Raw genomic sequence first — 18,643 nt, 5'->3', positions numbered from 1 at the left:
TGTAAAAATAATGTGATATCTTGTAACAATTGCAAGTTTCCCTGGATAAGGGCGTTAGCTAAAAAATAAATAATAATAGCTGTAAGCCCGTCCTGCTGTATCAGCAGCATAGTACTAATAGGTGTAGTTAATGACCCACAAATAACAGTAAATTACCTTTAACGCCCTCCCTGAGGGCATACCTGTCTTCCCATGTACACTAAGAGAGCGCCCAAGTGTCGTACAGATCAGCTGGCTGCTTATTTTACTGCAGAGACCTGTGCACAGGTGAGTGATCGCCTTACAGCACTCACAGTACACCTGTCTGTCGAACAGCGATGCCCTTTCTTTTGAGTAGAGCAAGAGACTTGTATTTCTTTTTCTTTTTTAAACTTCTGGTGCTCTGTCCTAAGTAATCCGTATAAGGCTGTGCCTGGGAGAAGGTTTTTAATCGAAGGTACACCTTTTATAAAGGGTAGAGAGAGAGAGAGAGAGAGAGAGAGAGGAGAGGCGCAGTCGGCCACCAGTATCGGAATGGAGTATCTGACAGGTAATAATCGACAGTCTTTGCATTCAGACCCGTATGTTGCGTAAACATAACGCAGCCCTGCGACTTTGACCTGTTCCAGTTTAGAAGACATTTATTGTAGGAAATCAAATATACATATGTGTGTGTGTGTGTGTATCATATATGCTGTATAGACACACTGTTGCCTGTACGTTCTCTTTCACTGTACAGACTAATGTTGAGAACACCCCATAATATACGTCAATCTAAATCAAGCCTGGGATGGGACTCCTGGGCTGCTGGGGAAACCGTCCGAACACAGTTCCTGGTATTGGGAGTTTAAGGCTGTTGAATGGAGACAGTCCGGGGAGGTTGCTGGGCGTTGATCAGGCTGCTTCCCCCCCCCCCCCCCCCCCCCCCCTGCAGGTCTGATGTCCGCGCGCACAGCCATGTTCACGAAGAAGAAGAAGCTTCGCATCCAGATCTCGGCGCCGTCCAACTTCGAGCACCGTGTGCACACGGACTTCGACCAGAACGAGCAGAAGTTTGTGGGGCTGCCGCGGCAATGGCAGAGCCTGATCGAGGAGTCGGCCAAGCGTCCCAAACCGCTCATCGACGCCTCCTGCATCACCACTGTGGAGCCCCGCAAGGTAAGGGGGGGGGGGGGGGGGTGAACCTGGGCTTTTCGGGGTTTTAACAGGGAGTTCTTAAAGACATATATATATATATATATATATATATATATATGAGATGGAGTTTTGAGAATAGCGAACACCTCTCTATCCAATGAGAATCAGGATCCAACAGGATATTCACTCATTGCTAGAAATACTACATGAAGAAAAGAAACTGCTTGAGTGATAACTTGCTGTTTTAATAATTAGCTACAGCGTTTTCTGCATCCGCCTTCTTCAGATAGCACGGTAGAAAATAGCCTGTGTGTGTCTTTATCTATACTGATGGACCATTTTGTTCAAAAACTAAAAAGTCAGTGAGACAGGGAGGGTATGTAAAACACACTGCTCTTTCATTCAAGAACAGCTCTGAACTACAATGAGCTGTTTTGTTTTTGTGTCACAAAATGTAAACGATACACACCCTTTCAGTAAGACACGACTTATTATGATCAAGCTGGGATCATACAAGCGAGGGATTTATAATCCCGCCTCTATTTTAGTTTTTCTTTCCAAACCCCCAACCCGCACCCCAGCAGTTTGAAAAATGTTTTTATTTTTGTCTGGGCTGTTGGAATCGGGTGTTTTTTAATATTCACATGGCGTTTTTCCAGGAGAGGGGAGAGAACAGCTTGACTGTGTCTGTAAACCAGGAAGTAAGTAAACTGAGGACAGGGAGAGAAATAAGACTCCCATTGCACGTCAGTTTGAGTCGCTTCAGGTTTTACTGCAAACTTAAGCAGATGCAATATACATGGGTAAAACCAAAACTCTAAACACAAACCTGGAATACACTGAGCTGTGCTGTGTATCTGCAAAATCCAAGAGACGCCCTTCCCATAGAAAATTACACGGCATGGAACCGCTGTTTTTAAAACGAGGGGCAAAAAATAAACCTGAGTGTTTCTGTGTTTTTTAATACCGTGTGGTTTCCACCCCCAAAAGAAACACAGTTTGAAACTGCATTGTGAGTTACCTACAGAAGGGGTGCAAACACACATTCGCCCTGCTGCTGCACCCACTTCTGGAAGAAAAACAGATCCAGCGTCCTAGATTTCAGCAAGATATCAGTTTTCAGAGACTTGAGCACGCTGGTACCAAGAGGCAGGGCACATTCCAGCGTGTGTGTGTGTGTGTGTGTGTGACCATTAGTGTTATGGGCATGTTTTTTTTTAAAAAAAGATCACAAGCTATGATTTAAACATTATGGAAAAAATTTGAGCTGTCAGATTTTGGGAGGGTCTGTCTAGCATGAGAGGGAGAGAGAGTCAGGGTGTTTTGGGTTTATTGTATAAAAATATTTAGCCTAGGTGCCTGGGGGATTATATTGTTTATTACAAACCTCATTTATGCAGTGACATCCTTTTTTGCACAATGTCTTTTTATAAATCCTGTTACGTCAGGGATAGAAACGAGACTCTCTGGTTGCATAGCAGTGTGATCCATTCCTGAGTTTCATAATAAGACACACCTGAGCTTGTTATCTAGACACATTGGGGCTAATAAAGCTTGTTGTAAAACCTGGATTGGGTAACACTACAGTCGTTGTAACGCTTCATTTAAACTTCTTCAATGCATTTCCTCAACACTGAAAACACTTACAAAATCAAACATTTTGTCTAATACTTGTCCCTCTTACATGAACATTTCATTTCTGAATACAATTCCAGCAGCGTTTAGTTCCAGTATTGGAGTATAGGTTTGTCCCGGCACTAATTTAACCTCATTTTAATCTGTTTCTCTGTCTCTCTGTCTGTCTCTCTCTCTCTCCAGGCAATCGTTCGTGGCAGTAAGATCTCAGTGGACGGTGCGTCTCTCACATGGCTGCTGGACGAATTCGAGACCATGTCTGTGACTCGCTCCAACTCTCTCCGTCGGGTCAGTCCCCCGTCCCAGCCCCGCCGGGACTCTGCCCCCGCAGGGGGGCTCGAAAACGGGGAGGCAGCCAGACCGAGACCCCCTGGAGAGAGAGGAGGGGAGATGCAGAGACCGGGACAGGGAGGCAGGGAAGATCCAGACAGGAAACCTTCCAGGACGCAGCAGCAGCCCAGAGGGCAGGAGCCCAGCCGCAACCGGGACAGACCGCCGCCCCCCCCTTCCAGAATAGAACCGAGCCGGAGGCAGGACCGGGAGGGGGGGAATCGCCACCAGAGCCAGCCAGGGGAAGAGGACAGGGTGGTGAGGCGGGACCCCGGCCAGGAGAGGAGGCCCAAGTCTAGCTACACTGGCACAAGCACCAGCCCCCAGTCCCCCCGGGACAAGCGCCCGCTCTCCGGACCCAATATCGGGGCCCCCAGCCTGCCCGGCACTGACGGGGAGATCAAGACGGCACAGCCGACCGCCAGACCCTTCAATACGTACCCCCGAGCAGAGACCGACGCAGGGAGGGGCGCAGGCACCCAGGTAGGAAGGGGCTGAGGTTTGGATTTTGTTTGTTTTGTTTCAAGCAGATTTTTAAAAAGTATTAAGTGTGGAGTGATCTAGCAATGGATGTTTTAACTACAAAACAGAGATGGAAATAAGACTCCCGTTGCACAGCAGTGTGATCCATTCCTGGTTTTGCTGTGAGCTGCTGAGCTTGTTACCTAGACACACTGGGGGCTGATCAAGCTGGTAGTAAAACCTGGACTGGGTGACACTGCTGTGCAATAGGAGTCTTATTTCAATCCCTGGTTGTGAATGAACCAGCCTTAACAAATCTGCTCCTTAGTAATGTGTTTTTTTTATTTTATTTTTTTATAATCCTCCCAAAAAAACACCAGCCCAACAGCAAACCCCATGAAGCCCCTTCTCACAACGGGCCCTCCAGCCTCGCCAGGGACCACGGGGGCCACAGCAAGCCCAGCACAGGCAGCAGAGGAGCAGGAACAGGTAGCGTCGGGGGCAAAATACCCCAGGGGCAACCGCGGGCGACCCCACCCTACCACCATTCCTCCCATCCTGGCCTGGGTCCGCACCCCACTCCCAATACCGCCACCACCTCCCCCTCCTCCTCAGACCCACACCTCCCCAGATTCAGTGGCGGAGGCGCCCCCCCTTCCCAGCCCCAGCCCCCTCCCCACACCCGCTCCCCCGGTCAGGAGCCGCAGCGCGTCTCTCATGAGCAGTTCAGGGCGGCCCTCCAGATGGTGGTGGATCCAGGGGACCCCCGGACGTACCTGGACCACTACATCAAGATCGGGGAGGGCTCCACGGGGATCGTGTGCATCGCCACGGTCAAGACCAACGGCAAGCTGGTGGCCGTCAAGAAGATGGACCTTCGCAAGCAGCAGAGGAGGGAGCTGCTCTTCAATGAGGTACAGCTGCTGCGCCTTGTATGGAGTGCAAGAGGGGAGGTATTATCATTCGTCCCTGTGTATCAGATGGCTGTAACTCTGTAGCGCTGTCCCTCTGTATGTAGTGGTTGTAACTCTGTAGCGCTGTCCCTGTGTATGGAGTGGTTGTAACGCTGTAGTGCTGTCCTTGTGTATGGAGTGGTTGTAATGCTGTAGTGCTGTCCCTGTGTCTCAGGTGGTTATAATGAGGGACTATCACCACGAGAATGTGGTTGAGATGTACAACAGCTACTTGGTTGGAGACGAGCTCTGGGTCGTCATGGAGTTCCTGGAGGGCGGGGCCTTGACTGACATCGTCACGCACACCAGGTGAGGAAAACCAGCCCAGCCAATCCTGTGCTGAGGGCAGGAAACTCACACTCACCCTGCGCAAACTCCTGACTCCTTAATAATAACAATAGACTTCATTGAGAGGAGCTCTGAACCCCAGGACTGGGTGCAGCAGCAGCAGCAGCAGGGCTAGTGTGAGTTTGTAACCCTGCTCAAACTCCTGGCTCCTGATCATTTCAATATTAATAATAATAGACTTCATTGAGGGGAGCTCTGAACCCCAGGACTGGGTGCAGCAGCAGCAGCTTCTAAGTTTCTAAACCGTGAGTTTCTAACTCCGGGTTTCATAGATCCTGATCACCACTAATCTTGATTTCATTTTTAAATTCACAAATCTGACATGACATGATGCATTCTTTTATGTGGGAGTGGGAACAGCAGTACTATTTGAGCCCTGCCAGGTGGTGCTGTTGTACAAGAAAAAGCATTCTTTAGTTTGTGATCTGAGTTTTTAAAGAGCCTACAGCTGTGGCTAAAATGTTTGCATCACCTAGAATTTTAGGATTAAGACAATTAAAACAAATACATTATTTACATATAATGTGTATTTAAATATGTGTAATTCAATATGTTCACGTCACATTATTCAGCAGGTTTCATTCCACTTTATGAAGCGAAGTGTGTTCATTCTACAGGGTGATGCAAAACCTTTGCCCACAGCTGTATGGTGCCTATTCTAATGCCAACCCCATCTCAGTGTTTTTATTCTTGTGTGCAGTAATGTGAAGAAGTTGGTTGTTAACCATTAGGATTACTGGGATGGCAATAAGACTCCTATTGCACAGCAGTGTCACCCAGTCCAGGTTTTACTACCAGCTTGATCAGCCACAGTGTGTATAGGCCACAAGCTCAGGTGTGTCTTAGTAATCTCAGGAATGGATCAAACCGCTATGCAATGGGAGTCTTATTCCCATCCCTGCCCAGTGTCAGCTGACTCTTCTGGTTTGACACTCTTTTCGGTTCTTTGACTTTCCAGGATGAACGAGGAGCAGATCGCCACGGTGTGTCTGTCTGTCCTGAAGGGCCTGTCTGTCCTTCACACGCAGGGCGTGATCCACAGAGACATCAAGAGCGACTCCATCCTCCTCACACACGACGGCAGGGTAAGAGTGCGATGTATAACGCATGGGGCCGTGTGAAGTGCCGAGAAGTGAATGCAGTGCTTTTTTTTTTTATAATCTCTGGTGAGCAAGACCGCAGCTATGCAAGGTAGGGTTGGAATTCTATCAGAATCGAAGGATGTATGGAGAGCATCTGTCCTTCGGTACGTCACCTGGCGATCCACATCGTTTCTTTCTCACGGTTTCGGCAGATTTTTGCATTGATAGCTATGGTAGAAACGGATGATAGCTATGGTAGAAACGGATGTGTGTGTGTCTCTCTCTCTCTCTGTCTCTGTGTGTGTGTCTCTGTCTCTCTCTCTCTCCCTCTGCGTGTGTCTCTCTCTGTGTCTCTCTCTCTGTGTGTGTCTCTCTCTGTCTCCCCCTCTCTCTCTCTCCCTCTCTCTCTCTGTTTTTATTAATGTCTCCTCTCTCCTGTCCCCTGTCCTCTCCCCAGGTGAAGCTGTCTGATTTTGGGTTCTGCGCTCAGGTCTCTAAAGAGGTGCAGCGGAGGAAGTCTTTGGTCGGGACCCCGTACTGGATGGCTCCAGAGCTCATATCCAGGCTGCCGTACGGGCCAGAGGTGAGTGACTCTGTTTCCTTTACTTGTGTGTAGAATTATTATTATTATTTATTTCTTAGCAGATGCCCTTATCCAGGGCGACTTACAATTGTTACAAGATATCACATTATTTTTACATACAATTACCCATTTATACCGTTGGGTTTTTACTGGAGCAATCTAGGTAAAGTACCTTGCTCAAGGGTACAACAGCAGTGTCCCCTACCAGGGATTGAACCCACGACCTTCCAGTCAAGAGCCCAGAGCCCTAACCACTACTCCACACTGCTGCCCTATGCATCGCCTCTTGTATCCTTCTGCACCCAGGTACCACGTTCTATAGAGCAGGGGTGTCAGACCGTTCCTCGGACGTACTTTCTCCGTGTTTTAGCTTTTGTATAGAAGCAGCACACACACACAAACACCCCCACACACACACAGGATTAGACACTCCGGGATTTCAGAACTACCCGCATTTAGGTACATTATTTAAATCACCAGGAGCCTGCAGATTGATGTTATATAAATCTGCTTATTTAACAACTCCTATTAGTAAACACAGAGACATCTACGGGTATGACTTGCTCACACTGTGATGAGAATCCGTTCATTCGGAGCAGATTTCCCAGGGCCCTGATTGTTCAAACGCCTGCACCTGCCTGCTCGTTTCAATCAATCCCGTTTTTTTATTATTATTTATTTATTCATTTGGCAGACGCCTTTATCCAAGGCGACGATACAGGTGTTACAGGGCAATACAAGGTTACAATGCAAAATGAATATTTAAACACAGTGTAGTTTACAGCAAGTGCAAATAATAATAATACAATATGAACTAGGATGCAGCCAGTTAGAATTACAGAAAGTTATATCAATGACGGATTAGCAATGCAATAGTGCATCAGCTGAGAGTCCAGTAATGTGGTGCGCAGGTAAGTCAATCAATCAATCAATTAATCAATGAATCCTCCCATAGGGTAGGGAGTGATTGTCCTGATCACTGTAGTGTTTCTGTACCCTTGTATCAACGCTGCCTTCTGCTTTCTCCTGGCCCCTCTGTTCACTGTTCACTCCTGGTGTGTGTGTGTGTGTTTGCTGCCCCCTGAAGGTGGATATCTGGTCCCTGGGGGTGATGGTAATCGAGATGGTGGATGGGGAGCCCCCCTATTTCAACGAGCCCCCCCTCAAAGCCATGAAGATGATCCGCGACAACCTTCCCCCCAAACTGAAAAACCTTCACAAGGTGGGTAGAGATTCAGTGCGCGTGTGTGTGTGTGTGTGTGTGTGTGCGTCTCTGTCTGTGTGTGTGTGTGTGTGTGTGTGTGTCTCTGTCTCTGTGTGTGTGTGTGTGCGTCTCTGTCTGTGTGTGTGTGTGTCTCTGTGTCTGTGTCATTAGAAGGGATATTTTAATACACAGCTTTGGCCAAAAGTTTCTCACCTAAAATTTTAGGATTGAGACATTTAAAAAAAAAATATATATATATATATATATATATATATATATATATATATATATATATATATATATATATATATATATATATAAAAATAAAACTATATGAACATCATTTTAGATATTTTATTCAACATCATGTAATCAAAGAAACTACAAAATGATATTGACAGTCTACCGGAAGCCATAATAGTAGTACAGTATTTCATGTTAGGTTTTGAAATGTCAAATATTTCCTTAAGCATATGGAAAAACAACAAAGTGGTGCTGTGTATATTCAATATGTTAACGTCACATTATTCAGCAGGTTTCATTCGGCTTTATGAAGCAAAATGAGTTCATTCTACAGGGTGATGCAAAACTTTTGTCCAGAGCTGTACATTAATATAAAAGGCATTTCATATTTAACATAAAATTAGCTTCCAAACACACAGACTGCACATGTGTTGTCTTGTACTGAATTCCAGGTTCTTGTAGCATTTCTAAGTCCAGCAGAGTGTTTAGCAGTTCCTCTGCAGTCTGGCACACAGATTTGTTGCAGTTATCTGAGTGTCTGTGTGTCATGTGTTGCAGGTCTCTCCTTTGCTCAAAGGCTTCTTGGACAAATTGCTGGTTCGAGACCCCGCCCAGAGAGCCACAGCCGATGAGCTTCTGAAGCACCCGTTCCTGACCAAGTCGGGCCCGCCTTCCTGTATCGTGCCACTAATGAGGCAGAACCGCCGGTGAGAGGGGCGGAGCTGGACGTGACATCACTGACCTCTCTGTGAGATGATGGGGCTGCCTCAAAACTGTCAGACACACGTACGATAGGTGCCAAAACGACTTTGGGAGGGGGTGGGATAAGAGATACAAATAGGAATTCAGGTAGCTCAGATAGACTGGATCTCTAAGCAGTTTCAGCTACCACTATTCTCTGGCTTTTTCCTAGAGATTTTTCATTCCTTTCATATTTTGTTTTTCCACTTTTTTTTTTTTTTTTTTTAAATTTTGTGCTGACCAGCCCACACAGACTGCTGTCCTTCCTTCTGTCTATCCCATAATACATGGGCTTGAAGAAATGTAAAACCCAAGCGCTACATTGGAGAGGTCCGTGGTGATCCAGCGTGGGTCTTTGTCATGCCTAGGATCCCCACTGAAGCAATCGCAAGGAAAAAGGAAGCCTTACTTTAACGTACACGTTTCGGACACGTCCATAAAGCTGGAAGATCCTCGACAAAGGGAGGATTGGTGGTCGTTTTTACTGCGACTGTCTGGGAAACCTACAGAACTCTCTCGGTTATTAAAAATGACAGTACTTTTTATCGTAAGGACAGCTGCATATATCTCTTGAGGGATTTTTCTGTACTACTGTCTTTTTATACAGAGGGACAAAGCCACTGAAATAAAATTAAAAATATATATATATATATACTACTGACTGCAAAAGTAAGACCACGATTTTCAAAGATTTTCTATATAGACACTGCTGTGCAAAAGTCTTGGACACATTCAGGAGTTACAGGGCGTAGCGATGTTGTAGCGTCTCCGGGCCTCTGCGGGTGTTTTGTGCTGTTGTGCAGCTTTGTCTGTTGTTGATGCAGCTTGGTTTGGGTGGGGGGGGGGGGGGGAGGCCAGACCTGTCGTTTTAGAGGTCTTTGGTTCGCGTTCATCGGGGTCTTCAAGAACTTGTGATCACAGCAAATCACGGTGAACTGTGCATGGGCAGCTGGTGGGAGGTGTTGGGGTGGAGTCCATCACATTTACCCAGTGGTTCTCAATGGGGGGGGGCGCCCCCTAGAGGGGGGAGCAAGAAGCATCCAAAAAAAAAAAAAAGGTTTCTTTATATATATATCAATAGAAAGGCCATTAAAATCATTTAAGTTGATGTAAGGCGCAGCAAGGTCAGGTAAACAAACAATGTGCGATTGAGACATGAAAAATGCCAAGAGTGGAAACATGCAAAAATGTCTCAGACTTTTGCACAGCAGTGTATACACACACACACACACACACACACACACACACCCATCATAAGTACATTTATATTTTAGGAATAGTTTTGTTGTGTTAAGGAAAGAACACTAAGGAAGATCAACACTGGAATTGTGTTTATGTGGGGTTTTATATATATATATATCTATATATATAAATCTGTGTTGTTGTTTTTTTTCTTATCTAGCAAGCACTGTTTGTTTTAGAGGTAGGTGCTGCACGTGTTTTTGCGTGAAACGCATGACGGGGTGAGCTAGTTTGAATGCATTTTCTTTTCTTACAGAGACACGTTAGTTTTTAATAGAAATAATGATCCTTCACCAGTGTCAGTACCAGTTTCCTTTAGAGAAACTGTCACTAAAGTCGCTCTGGGTGTGCCCCTTTTTCCTAGACGGTTATGAAATAAGACTCCCGTTGCACAGCAGTGTGATCCATTCCTGGTTTCACTGAGTTTTATCAGACACACCTGAGCTTGTTACCTAGACACAGTGGCGCTGACCAAGCTGGTAGTAAAACCTGGAATGAGTGACACTGCTGTGCAACAGGAGCCTTATTCCCATCCCTGCTTCTCCCAGTCGCCTCTATTTAGGGCTTCTTGTTTGGGGGTTTTATTTTTGATCACGTGATGTCCCTTTTAAACATTTTGAGCTGATTCGCTTTCTTAATCAAACACTAATTACCAAAGGAAGTTGTTTCTTTTTACCCTCATATCTTGATTGAGTTCACAATCGACGTGCCTTGATCTGACCTGATTCTATTTGGACCTGCATTTCGTTCTGCCTCTCATCGCCGAATTCATCTTATTAATTTCCACTGCGTTAGTTTATAGTAGTGCGTCTCTAATTTAAACAATCTGGTATTCAGTTAAGGCTTAACAACTATTAACTAAGGTTTAAAGGGAGGGAGAGAGATGGAAAATAAAAACCTAAAACCGGAAGCCCTACGTATATTTTACAGAGGAGGCTTGCTCCCCGTTAGACCCACAGTGACACCAGGTTCATTCAATTGGTACTTTACCCTCAAGAGCACAAGGGGGGGGGGGGGGGGGTCCAGTTCAGGGTGACTGTGTTAGGTACGATCTGAGTTTTTGTCCTCCTTTCCTTTAGTGAGCCTGAATCAAGAGAGCCAAAGAAGTTCCTCTCGCGGACTGCCCCTCCCCACTGAAACGAGCCCCCCCCCCCTTCCTGTAGCTGCCGAGTTCGCTTCGTTCAGCCTGTCTGTGTGAACCTTGTTTTAGTATTTGGAGTCCCAGAAGTTTTTAGTGATCCTATTGCACAGCAGTGTGATCCATTCCAGGTTTTACTGCTACCATCTTGATCAGCCCCACTGTGTGTGCAGGTAACAAGCTCAGGTGTGTCTTTAATATTAAACTCATAGTCTAAACAGGAATGGATCACACTGCTGTGCAACGGGAGTCTTGTTTCCATCCCTGCCCCTTTCTTTAATAAAACTGTCTTAGGAAATCCCAGACTGTGGTTCTGTCGTGTCCAATCAAATATATAGACAATCGGATGTGCCTTACCAAACCCCTGCATGCTTTCTCATTGATGATATATATATCTAGATAGATAGATAGATAGATAGATAGATAGGCATTTCTTTTTTACATTGCATTGAGGGGTTCTTGCAACACCATAACCCAAAAGAGCAAAGCTAAATTCACCAGAAACCCTTGCGATAGAATTGCAACCTAAACTAATTAACTTCAGCCTCATTTGTAATACATTATTTTATAACATAAGGATTCCACGACTTCGAAGGCAGTATTTTTCGTTGTGTGTTGTGTTTTTTTTTTTTTGGTTTTTTTTTTGGATCTTGAACGATTCTTCTTTTTTTTTTTTTTTTACATTAACTATATGGGGGAACAAAGCGCTATGTAATTCAATATGTTCACGTAACATTATTCAGCAGGTTTCATTCTACAGGGTGATGCAAATCCATAGCTGTACTTCTCTCACTGGGTGATGTGGACTCCCTCACCCCAACTAGGTAATTGTCAAGTGTCTTATCATGGTACCAGTAAGAGGGGTGGGGGTGTGCTGGTTTTGAATCGCCCAGTTACACAAATTTGTGAAACTAAACCTTATGTCGTCCATTGAAGGCATTGAAAAAGACTTCTGGGCTAAACCTGTTGAATTTATTCGGTTTCTTTAGTGTTTCTGAATTGAAAACGTCTTTTTTTTAACACTACAGCATTTTTTTTTTGTTAGTAAAATATATTCTTGGCAATGTATGGCTCTTAGGAATGCTGTGATTCCAATGCAACTTTAAGAGGAGCGCAGTTTTATTAGGTCTGAGGTCACTACTGACGTGTCACGCTTCAAGGCTGATTTAAAATATATATATATATATATATATATATACAAATGTAAATAATGGGTGATTTTTTTTTTAATCGCTTACAATTCCAACAGTATTGTTTTGATGATCTTATTCTGAGTGCAGTGACACGAATGATCGATTGATTAATTAATTGATTGATTAATTGATTGCTTGATTGATTGATTGGTTGGTTGGTTGATATGTGAACGTTTTGGGGTTTTCTTGTTTTCCCTGAAATATTGAAATTTACTCCTGGTTTTAGAAAGAATGCTGAGCTATGTTTTGTTTTGTTTTTGTTTTGTTTTTTGCAGATTTTAAATAGTTTTTACAAATACAGTGTTTTTAAAGTAAACTTTGGTTCCGATGTGATTTGTATATGCCTCGTTGAAAAATGTCTGTTTGTCTTTCTGCGAGTGTCGTGTTTGCACAGTAAAGCGTGTCTAATCCGGCATTGCTTGGGACCGGAATATTGTGGCGGATTTTGCAGTACGGTATGACTATACTGTATGTGAACACAGCAAAAGTACAGTCTAGATATAACCTCATTCAAGGGTTGTATTCATTTGTATTTTACTTTCTCCACTATGTAAGCAAGGGTTTTACTGTATTATTATTGATGGTAAACTAAGAAAGCAAAAGTCACATAACTTGGTGCTGGACTTCAGTCAAATGTCCATTGACTTTAGGCAGACAAGACTTGCACGCACGCACGCACACACATAACCAACACATACGATCTCGTGAAACCAGTTTAATTCCAAATGGCATGCTGACAAGAGGTTATCGTGCATTTGCGCCTGCATATAGACTAGAAGAGATTTTAATTTTAATTTTTTTGTATCCATCCCCGTGTGTCGCTAATACATGAAAGTGTTAATTCCGAAGCTCGCACGCATGTGCTGGTCAAGTTTACTGGAAGCCCGTGGCAGCGACTCACACCCGGTTTATTTTTATATTCTAGTCTCGCAGGCCAGGTTTTCGTGGTTTGAGAAAAGGAAGCTGCTTGTGGGCGGGTAGAAGTTTTCTTTTTTATTTTAATGTTTATTAGCTTCGATCATAGATCTCGGTTTATTAACTAGCTGAAAAAGCGGTTTCCTGTTTTGCCTCGATTTTGAAAAACCACCACCAGCAAAAAAAAAAAGTCTCAAAGCCTGACCTAATTTCAGCACCGTCTGGTCCAAGTTGATCTCTTCACTTTCTGCTGGTTCCAATGACCCCGATTCGCACTAATCTTGTACTATATACATGCAACCTTTGAGCTAATCAGGATCCGTGAAACCAGAAATTAATGATGCAAAAAAAAAAAAAAACACTGTCGCTTGCCGAATTTGTCAAACCTCCTTGCAAGCTCGTCTTTGTTACGCACGCTTGAAGTGGTGCTTCGATCTTTTGCAGAACTTCGGATACAAACCCGACCACATCCTTTATCAGTGCGATACCAGGAGGTTCAATCCAGACTCATCCATTGACTCACTGTGTGCGTGCGTGTGACCCTGAGCAAGTCACTTCACCTGCTTGTGCTCCGTCCTTCAGATGACACGTAAAACAAACGGGGTCCTATCGGAAGTGACTCTGCAGCAGCAGTTGTTAGTGATGCATAGCTCACCCCCATAGTCTCTACGTCGCTTTGGATAAAAATGTCTGCTAAATGACTAATAATAATAATAATAGAGAGGGGTGGTCGGAAATCTTACAATCAGAAGAATTGGATCCACGAACACCCAGTCAGATCGAAGACAGAAGCCAGCTCGGTGCCATCGTGGTGTGGAAAGGGTTAATTACCTTCGCTGTTCTCCAACCGGTTTGTTTGAACCCTTTCATGTATGGTGACCTCATATGGGGACGGATTAAAAAAAAAGGTCTCTTCCAGTCTTATCAACACAGTATAAACATTTCATATGCTTCAACTTACCTAGCTGTTCTTTACAATAACTCCAGAACATTTAGAAGTTAACCATGTATTTGTATTGTAATATGGCTGGACTTGCACGAACTGGCTGAGCTTTGAACTGCGAATTCCCCTAATTCTCAGTATGTAGGGCGGAGTTTCAAACGTTGAAACTTAATTTAAAAAAAAAAAAAAAAACACCCTTCTATCTCTCGTCCCCGATTGCCTTATGAAGATTTTTATTTCTGGATTGTCTCGAGGGCAACAGGATATGACGGCAAATCTCACAAATGCACAGGAATAGGTTATACTGTAATGCTATTAATAAGATGATTTACTCATAACGAGAGAGAGAGAGAGGTAGGTTGGTTGATTCTTGCGACGACTGGTACTGTACAACGATCTGAACTTATCTGTAGCACCTTACCGAAGAATTTTGAACTATTAAATTATTTCTCCTGGGTTTTTTGGTAAGTTTAGTAAATGCTTGTATACCGTTGACTGATCTGCCTATGTGCGTGTGTGTGTTTGTGTTTATGGTGTTTCTGTTGAGTGTAAAAGTGAACTGTAAATAAAAATTCAGAGGCGTATTTAAAAAAAAAAAAAAAAAAAAAAAAAAAGTCGATTACGTTTTAAATATGTAACTGTATTCACTTGTCGTCCACACTGTTCATTGCATTTCTATTCAGGGCTGCCATACAGCTTATTGTCGGAGGCTTTGATGTCTTTTTCATTTCAATTACTTGGAAGTGCTTTATCAACTGGTTTTGAAATATTCTCTTGAATCGTTTTAACTAACACATGTCCCGTCCCGTTTAAAAAAGAGTTATTTCAAATTAGTTCAATAAATTACGCCCGGCGATAATGCGTGGTTCTGTATGCGATCATTAGTATAACATTATTATTATTATTATTATTATTATTATTATTATTATTATTATTATTATTATTATTATTATTATTATTAACGCACCAATGTTAGTTATTCTGGTCCGTGTGATACAATGTATTATTACACGAGGTAAGGTATCGATCCATGTATTATTATTATTATTTTTTTTCTACAGCATAGTGTAACGCTGCCTGTGTGCTATTTTTACAGCTAGACTCCGTGGAGCTATGCAAGTCAGAAAATGATTTGTAAGCACCGAAACTTGCAACTCTGTCAGAACCTGCTACCTGGTGCGTTGCTTGTGGGTGTTGTATTAATCTGGTGTTGCAACAGGTTCCACATTTATAACGGATAGTTTGCACAGGGAGAAATCCCAAAAGACAGTGCGCAAAAAGACAGTGCGCAAAAACGCATGCCGGTATGAGAACTTTTTAAAACCATGCTATATGCCAATATGTTTGTTTTTTTTCTTCTTCTTAATATTATGTTCATGTTTTCATTAAACATTTAGTTTTTTATTTGTATTGTGAAAAACACAACTCCTAGGAGAATGGGTCTAACAGGCTACAGTCGCCGATCCATTCCAAGGACAAATCATCGACCATTTGAATCGGTGTGCCGCTTTCAAACATTCAAACCTAAATAACATCCGTCTACTTGGCTATTTCTACCACGGTACCTGTTTCGATTGATTGATTGCTTGATTGATTGATTGATTGAACAGTGGCTGTAACAATCTTCTTACGTCTTTACCGATCTCGTGTGTCTGCAGTGTGAACCCACTGCTGGGTTCGTCGGATCATGCCTGCCCACCCGATGACGTCAGTGACCGGCTGCCTCGGATCCCTGCTGTGCTGTGGGTCGATTGTGCTGCTTCTCTTGTGTGATGACGCAATGGGGGCTGAAGCCAACTCGACTGCAGGTAACCATGGAAACCTGGGGCTACACTACAGTACTACAGGGATGGAAATAAGACTCCCCAGTGAAAAGCTATCCCTGTGCCTGTGTGTGTTGGCATGCTCTGTGCTTCCAAACTACCATACACGAAGTATAATGTTTAAATGATTCAGTAGCCAGAATATTGAGCAAACCCTATTAAACCTACATACGTAGGTGAGGCTTCTTCAAGTGTGACCAGGACTGGGTGCAGCAGCAGCAGCAGGGCTAGTGTGAGTTTCTTATCCTGACAATGCCTCTGATCGGATCTTTCCTCTCCTCTCCGCAGGTCAGCCCTGCTCTCACCCGCTCGTCCCGGAGCACGGAGGTTTCCGCTGCGCTCCGTCTCCCTGCCGCGGCTTCGCCCCGAAACGGGTCATTGAGTATTTCTGCGAGCCGGGGTACTCTCTGCACGGCGCCGCCAGGACTGCCCACTGTCGCCATGGCAAGTGGAGCCCCACAGGTCCACCCTACTGCGCGCCCGACCTGGGTGAGTCATCCCTTCCTGTGCCACGTATTACCGTGGAGTACACACAAGAGCTTATACTGTGGAATACACGTTCTGTATATAATACTACTACTACTAATAACAATACTGTATAATTCTGCAAAGAGGCAAATGGGTTTCTGTTCAAGGTACATAAAGTCAAATGGATATTTGGATCCCAGGAACGTCAAGAAGACTCCTGTTGCACAGCAGTGTCACTCATTCCATGTTTTACAATTAGCTTGATTAGCACCAGTGTGTGTATAGGTAACAAGCTCAGGTGTCTCTCTTATTAAACTCAAACTGCTCCCCTGTGTGCTGCGCCCTGCTCCCCTGTGCTCTGCACCCTGCTCCCCTATGCTGTACCCTGCTCCTCTGTGCTGTACTCCACTCCCCTGTGCTGTACTCCACTCCCGTGTGCTGTGCCCTGCTCCCCTGTGTGCTGCGCCCTGCTCCCCCTGTGTGCTGTACCCTGCTCCCCTGTGCTGTACCCTGCTCCACTGTGCTGTACCCTGCTCCCCTGTGCTGTACCCTGCTCCCCTGTGCTCTGCCCTGCTCCCCTGTGTATCCTCACAATGCTCCCAGTATTTCTAACCTCCCCTTGTGTTACAGAGTCTAACCCGGGATCGGGCGATTCGGACACTACTGACCAGGAGTCCAGCCCTCTTCCCGCCGTTGCCACGACGGCCGTGGCAGTGTCCGTCTTCCTGCTGACCACCACGGCCTGCATACTGGTCAAACCACGGGTGCGAGTCTGCCACTGTGACAGGTACAGCCATACCCACGCTCCCTTAACAATAATTGTAATAGTTTCTGCTTCCCTGTGCTGTGCCCTGTTGATCCATTCCTGGTTTCACAATGAGTTTTATCAGACACACCCTGAACTTGTTACCTAGACACACTGGGGCTGATCAAGCTGGTAGTAAAACCTGGAATGAGTGACACTGCTGTGGAATAGGAGTCTTATTTCCATCCCTGCCTTGCATTTGCCTCGGAGTGTGGTTGGATCATGTGATCAATTCCAAACTCTCTCTTACAGCAGACGACTTTCAGACCAACTGGGCTTGATGATTGACAGCCCCCCGGTCCTCCTGCCCTCCTATGAGGAGGCTGTGTACGGAAACCAGGGCAACCTAGCCCCGCCCACACGGGGACCCACCCAGCTCCTGTGCGTCGAGGGACGACTGGATCCCGCCCACCAGCCGCCGGATAGCTTGTTGGGCGGCTTATCCAATTGCTGCGTGGAAACCCTTCCCCCTCCTTACGAAGAGGTCCAATCGCACAGCAGCCGGAATGAGCAGAGGAGGGCGGAATTCTCGCAGACGTTCCGGGTTTCCACGGCGATCGGAAAGGATGTTTAGAGTTTTAGAACGCAGTTTATAGAAACACTTTTTTTTTCTGTGTTTCCACTTGCAACTGGGACCGAATCAAAAGCGGTCTGAAACCAGACTGGTTTATTTCTAACAGCAGCAGAACTGAGATCAAACCCAGTTCAATCTGGCAGAACGCGATCTCTCCACCCTGATTGGTGGAAAAGTTAGCGCATTAGTGTCCAATGAGGAGGTGGGTTTTAAATCTCCTATTTCTATTTATAATACATCGCTTTGCTGGACCGCGGCCCGAAGGATTACTGTCTGTCAGGAAATCGCTGGTTTCCTTGGGAGAAATTGAGAGACGTTACACCCTGTATGTCTGTCACACCTCAGGTGGAAAAGGACCCCTCAAAACTGAAGCCACGGTGCTTTCACTTGAGAACCCCTCTTTTTTTTGGTTTCTGTGGCTGGAGTTTAACAGGCCCTGGGGGCCACACCTGTGTACGTTTAAACAAACGAACCCCAGAAATGTTTCCCCCGCAGTATACCCTGCTTTGCCGTGTTTAATATGCTTCACCATACCTCGCTTCTTTACAATTCAAACCTGTGCTTTACCATGCTGTCCCTTTATGAGGGATATCGCTCATGAAGACACTGGCTTGTGTGGCAGCCTGCATTGTAAAACACAAAATTCAAGTCCTTAAAGAAGGATTACTACCTACACCACTGATATCCTTTTTCCTTTTTTTAAAATGTGTAAATAACAATTAGATAATGCAATAAATGTATAACATTTTGTATATATATATATATATATATATATATATTCATATTAAAATATATTTAATAATTGCAAGAGAACTCATTTTGTATATAGTAAAATATTATTTTTA

The 18,643-nt window shown here is 44.6% G+C and overlaps 2 protein-coding genes across 5 annotated transcripts in view; both read left to right on the top strand.

The window, feature by feature from the left end:
• Positions 1–12,249, top strand: part of LOC117415503 (serine/threonine-protein kinase PAK 4-like) — a 26,561-nt gene extending 14,312 nt beyond the window's left edge. For both annotated transcript variants that reach the window (XM_034025982.3, XM_034025983.3), the window contains exons 2-9: positions 914–1,137; positions 2,935–3,564; positions 3,924–4,457; positions 4,672–4,805; positions 5,803–5,929; positions 6,384–6,509; positions 7,597–7,731; positions 8,515–12,249. In XM_034025982.3, coding sequence (XP_033881873.2) covers positions 919–1,137; positions 2,935–3,564; positions 3,924–4,457; positions 4,672–4,805; positions 5,803–5,929; positions 6,384–6,509; positions 7,597–7,731; positions 8,515–8,667 — 2,058 coding nt within the window. In that variant the 5' untranslated portion in view covers positions 914–918 and the 3' untranslated portion in view covers positions 8,668–12,249. The remainder of the gene's footprint in view (positions 1–913; positions 1,138–2,934; positions 3,565–3,923; positions 4,458–4,671; positions 4,806–5,802; positions 5,930–6,383; positions 6,510–7,596; positions 7,732–8,514) is intronic.
• LOC117415519 (sushi domain-containing protein 6-like) lies at positions 11,775–18,643 on the top strand. Of its 3 annotated transcripts, none has more exons than XM_034026005.3 (5): positions 11,775–11,901; positions 15,787–15,936; positions 16,240–16,440; positions 17,050–17,206; positions 17,477–18,643. In XM_034026005.3, the coding sequence occupies exons 2-5, from the start codon at positions 15,816–15,818 to the stop codon at positions 17,796–17,798; spliced, it is 801 nt and encodes a 266-aa protein (XP_033881896.2). In that variant the 5' UTR covers positions 11,775–11,901; positions 15,787–15,815; the 3' UTR covers positions 17,799–18,643. The 3 variants fall into 3 exon arrangements, with proteins under 3 accessions (XP_033881896.2, XP_033881895.2, XP_058882610.1); XM_034026004.3 differs by lacking the exon at positions 11,775–11,901 and adding an exon at positions 12,389–14,592; XM_059026627.1 differs by lacking the exon at positions 11,775–11,901 and having other exon boundaries at positions 12,389–15,936; positions 17,480–18,643.

The sequence above is a fragment of the Acipenser ruthenus genome, chromosome 7 (genome assembly GCF_902713425.1).
Source record: "Acipenser ruthenus chromosome 7, fAciRut3.2 maternal haplotype, whole genome shotgun sequence".
Taxonomy (NCBI): Eukaryota; Metazoa; Chordata; class Actinopteri; order Acipenseriformes; family Acipenseridae; genus Acipenser; species Acipenser ruthenus.
This window is presented reverse-complemented; position numbering and strand designations above follow the sequence as displayed.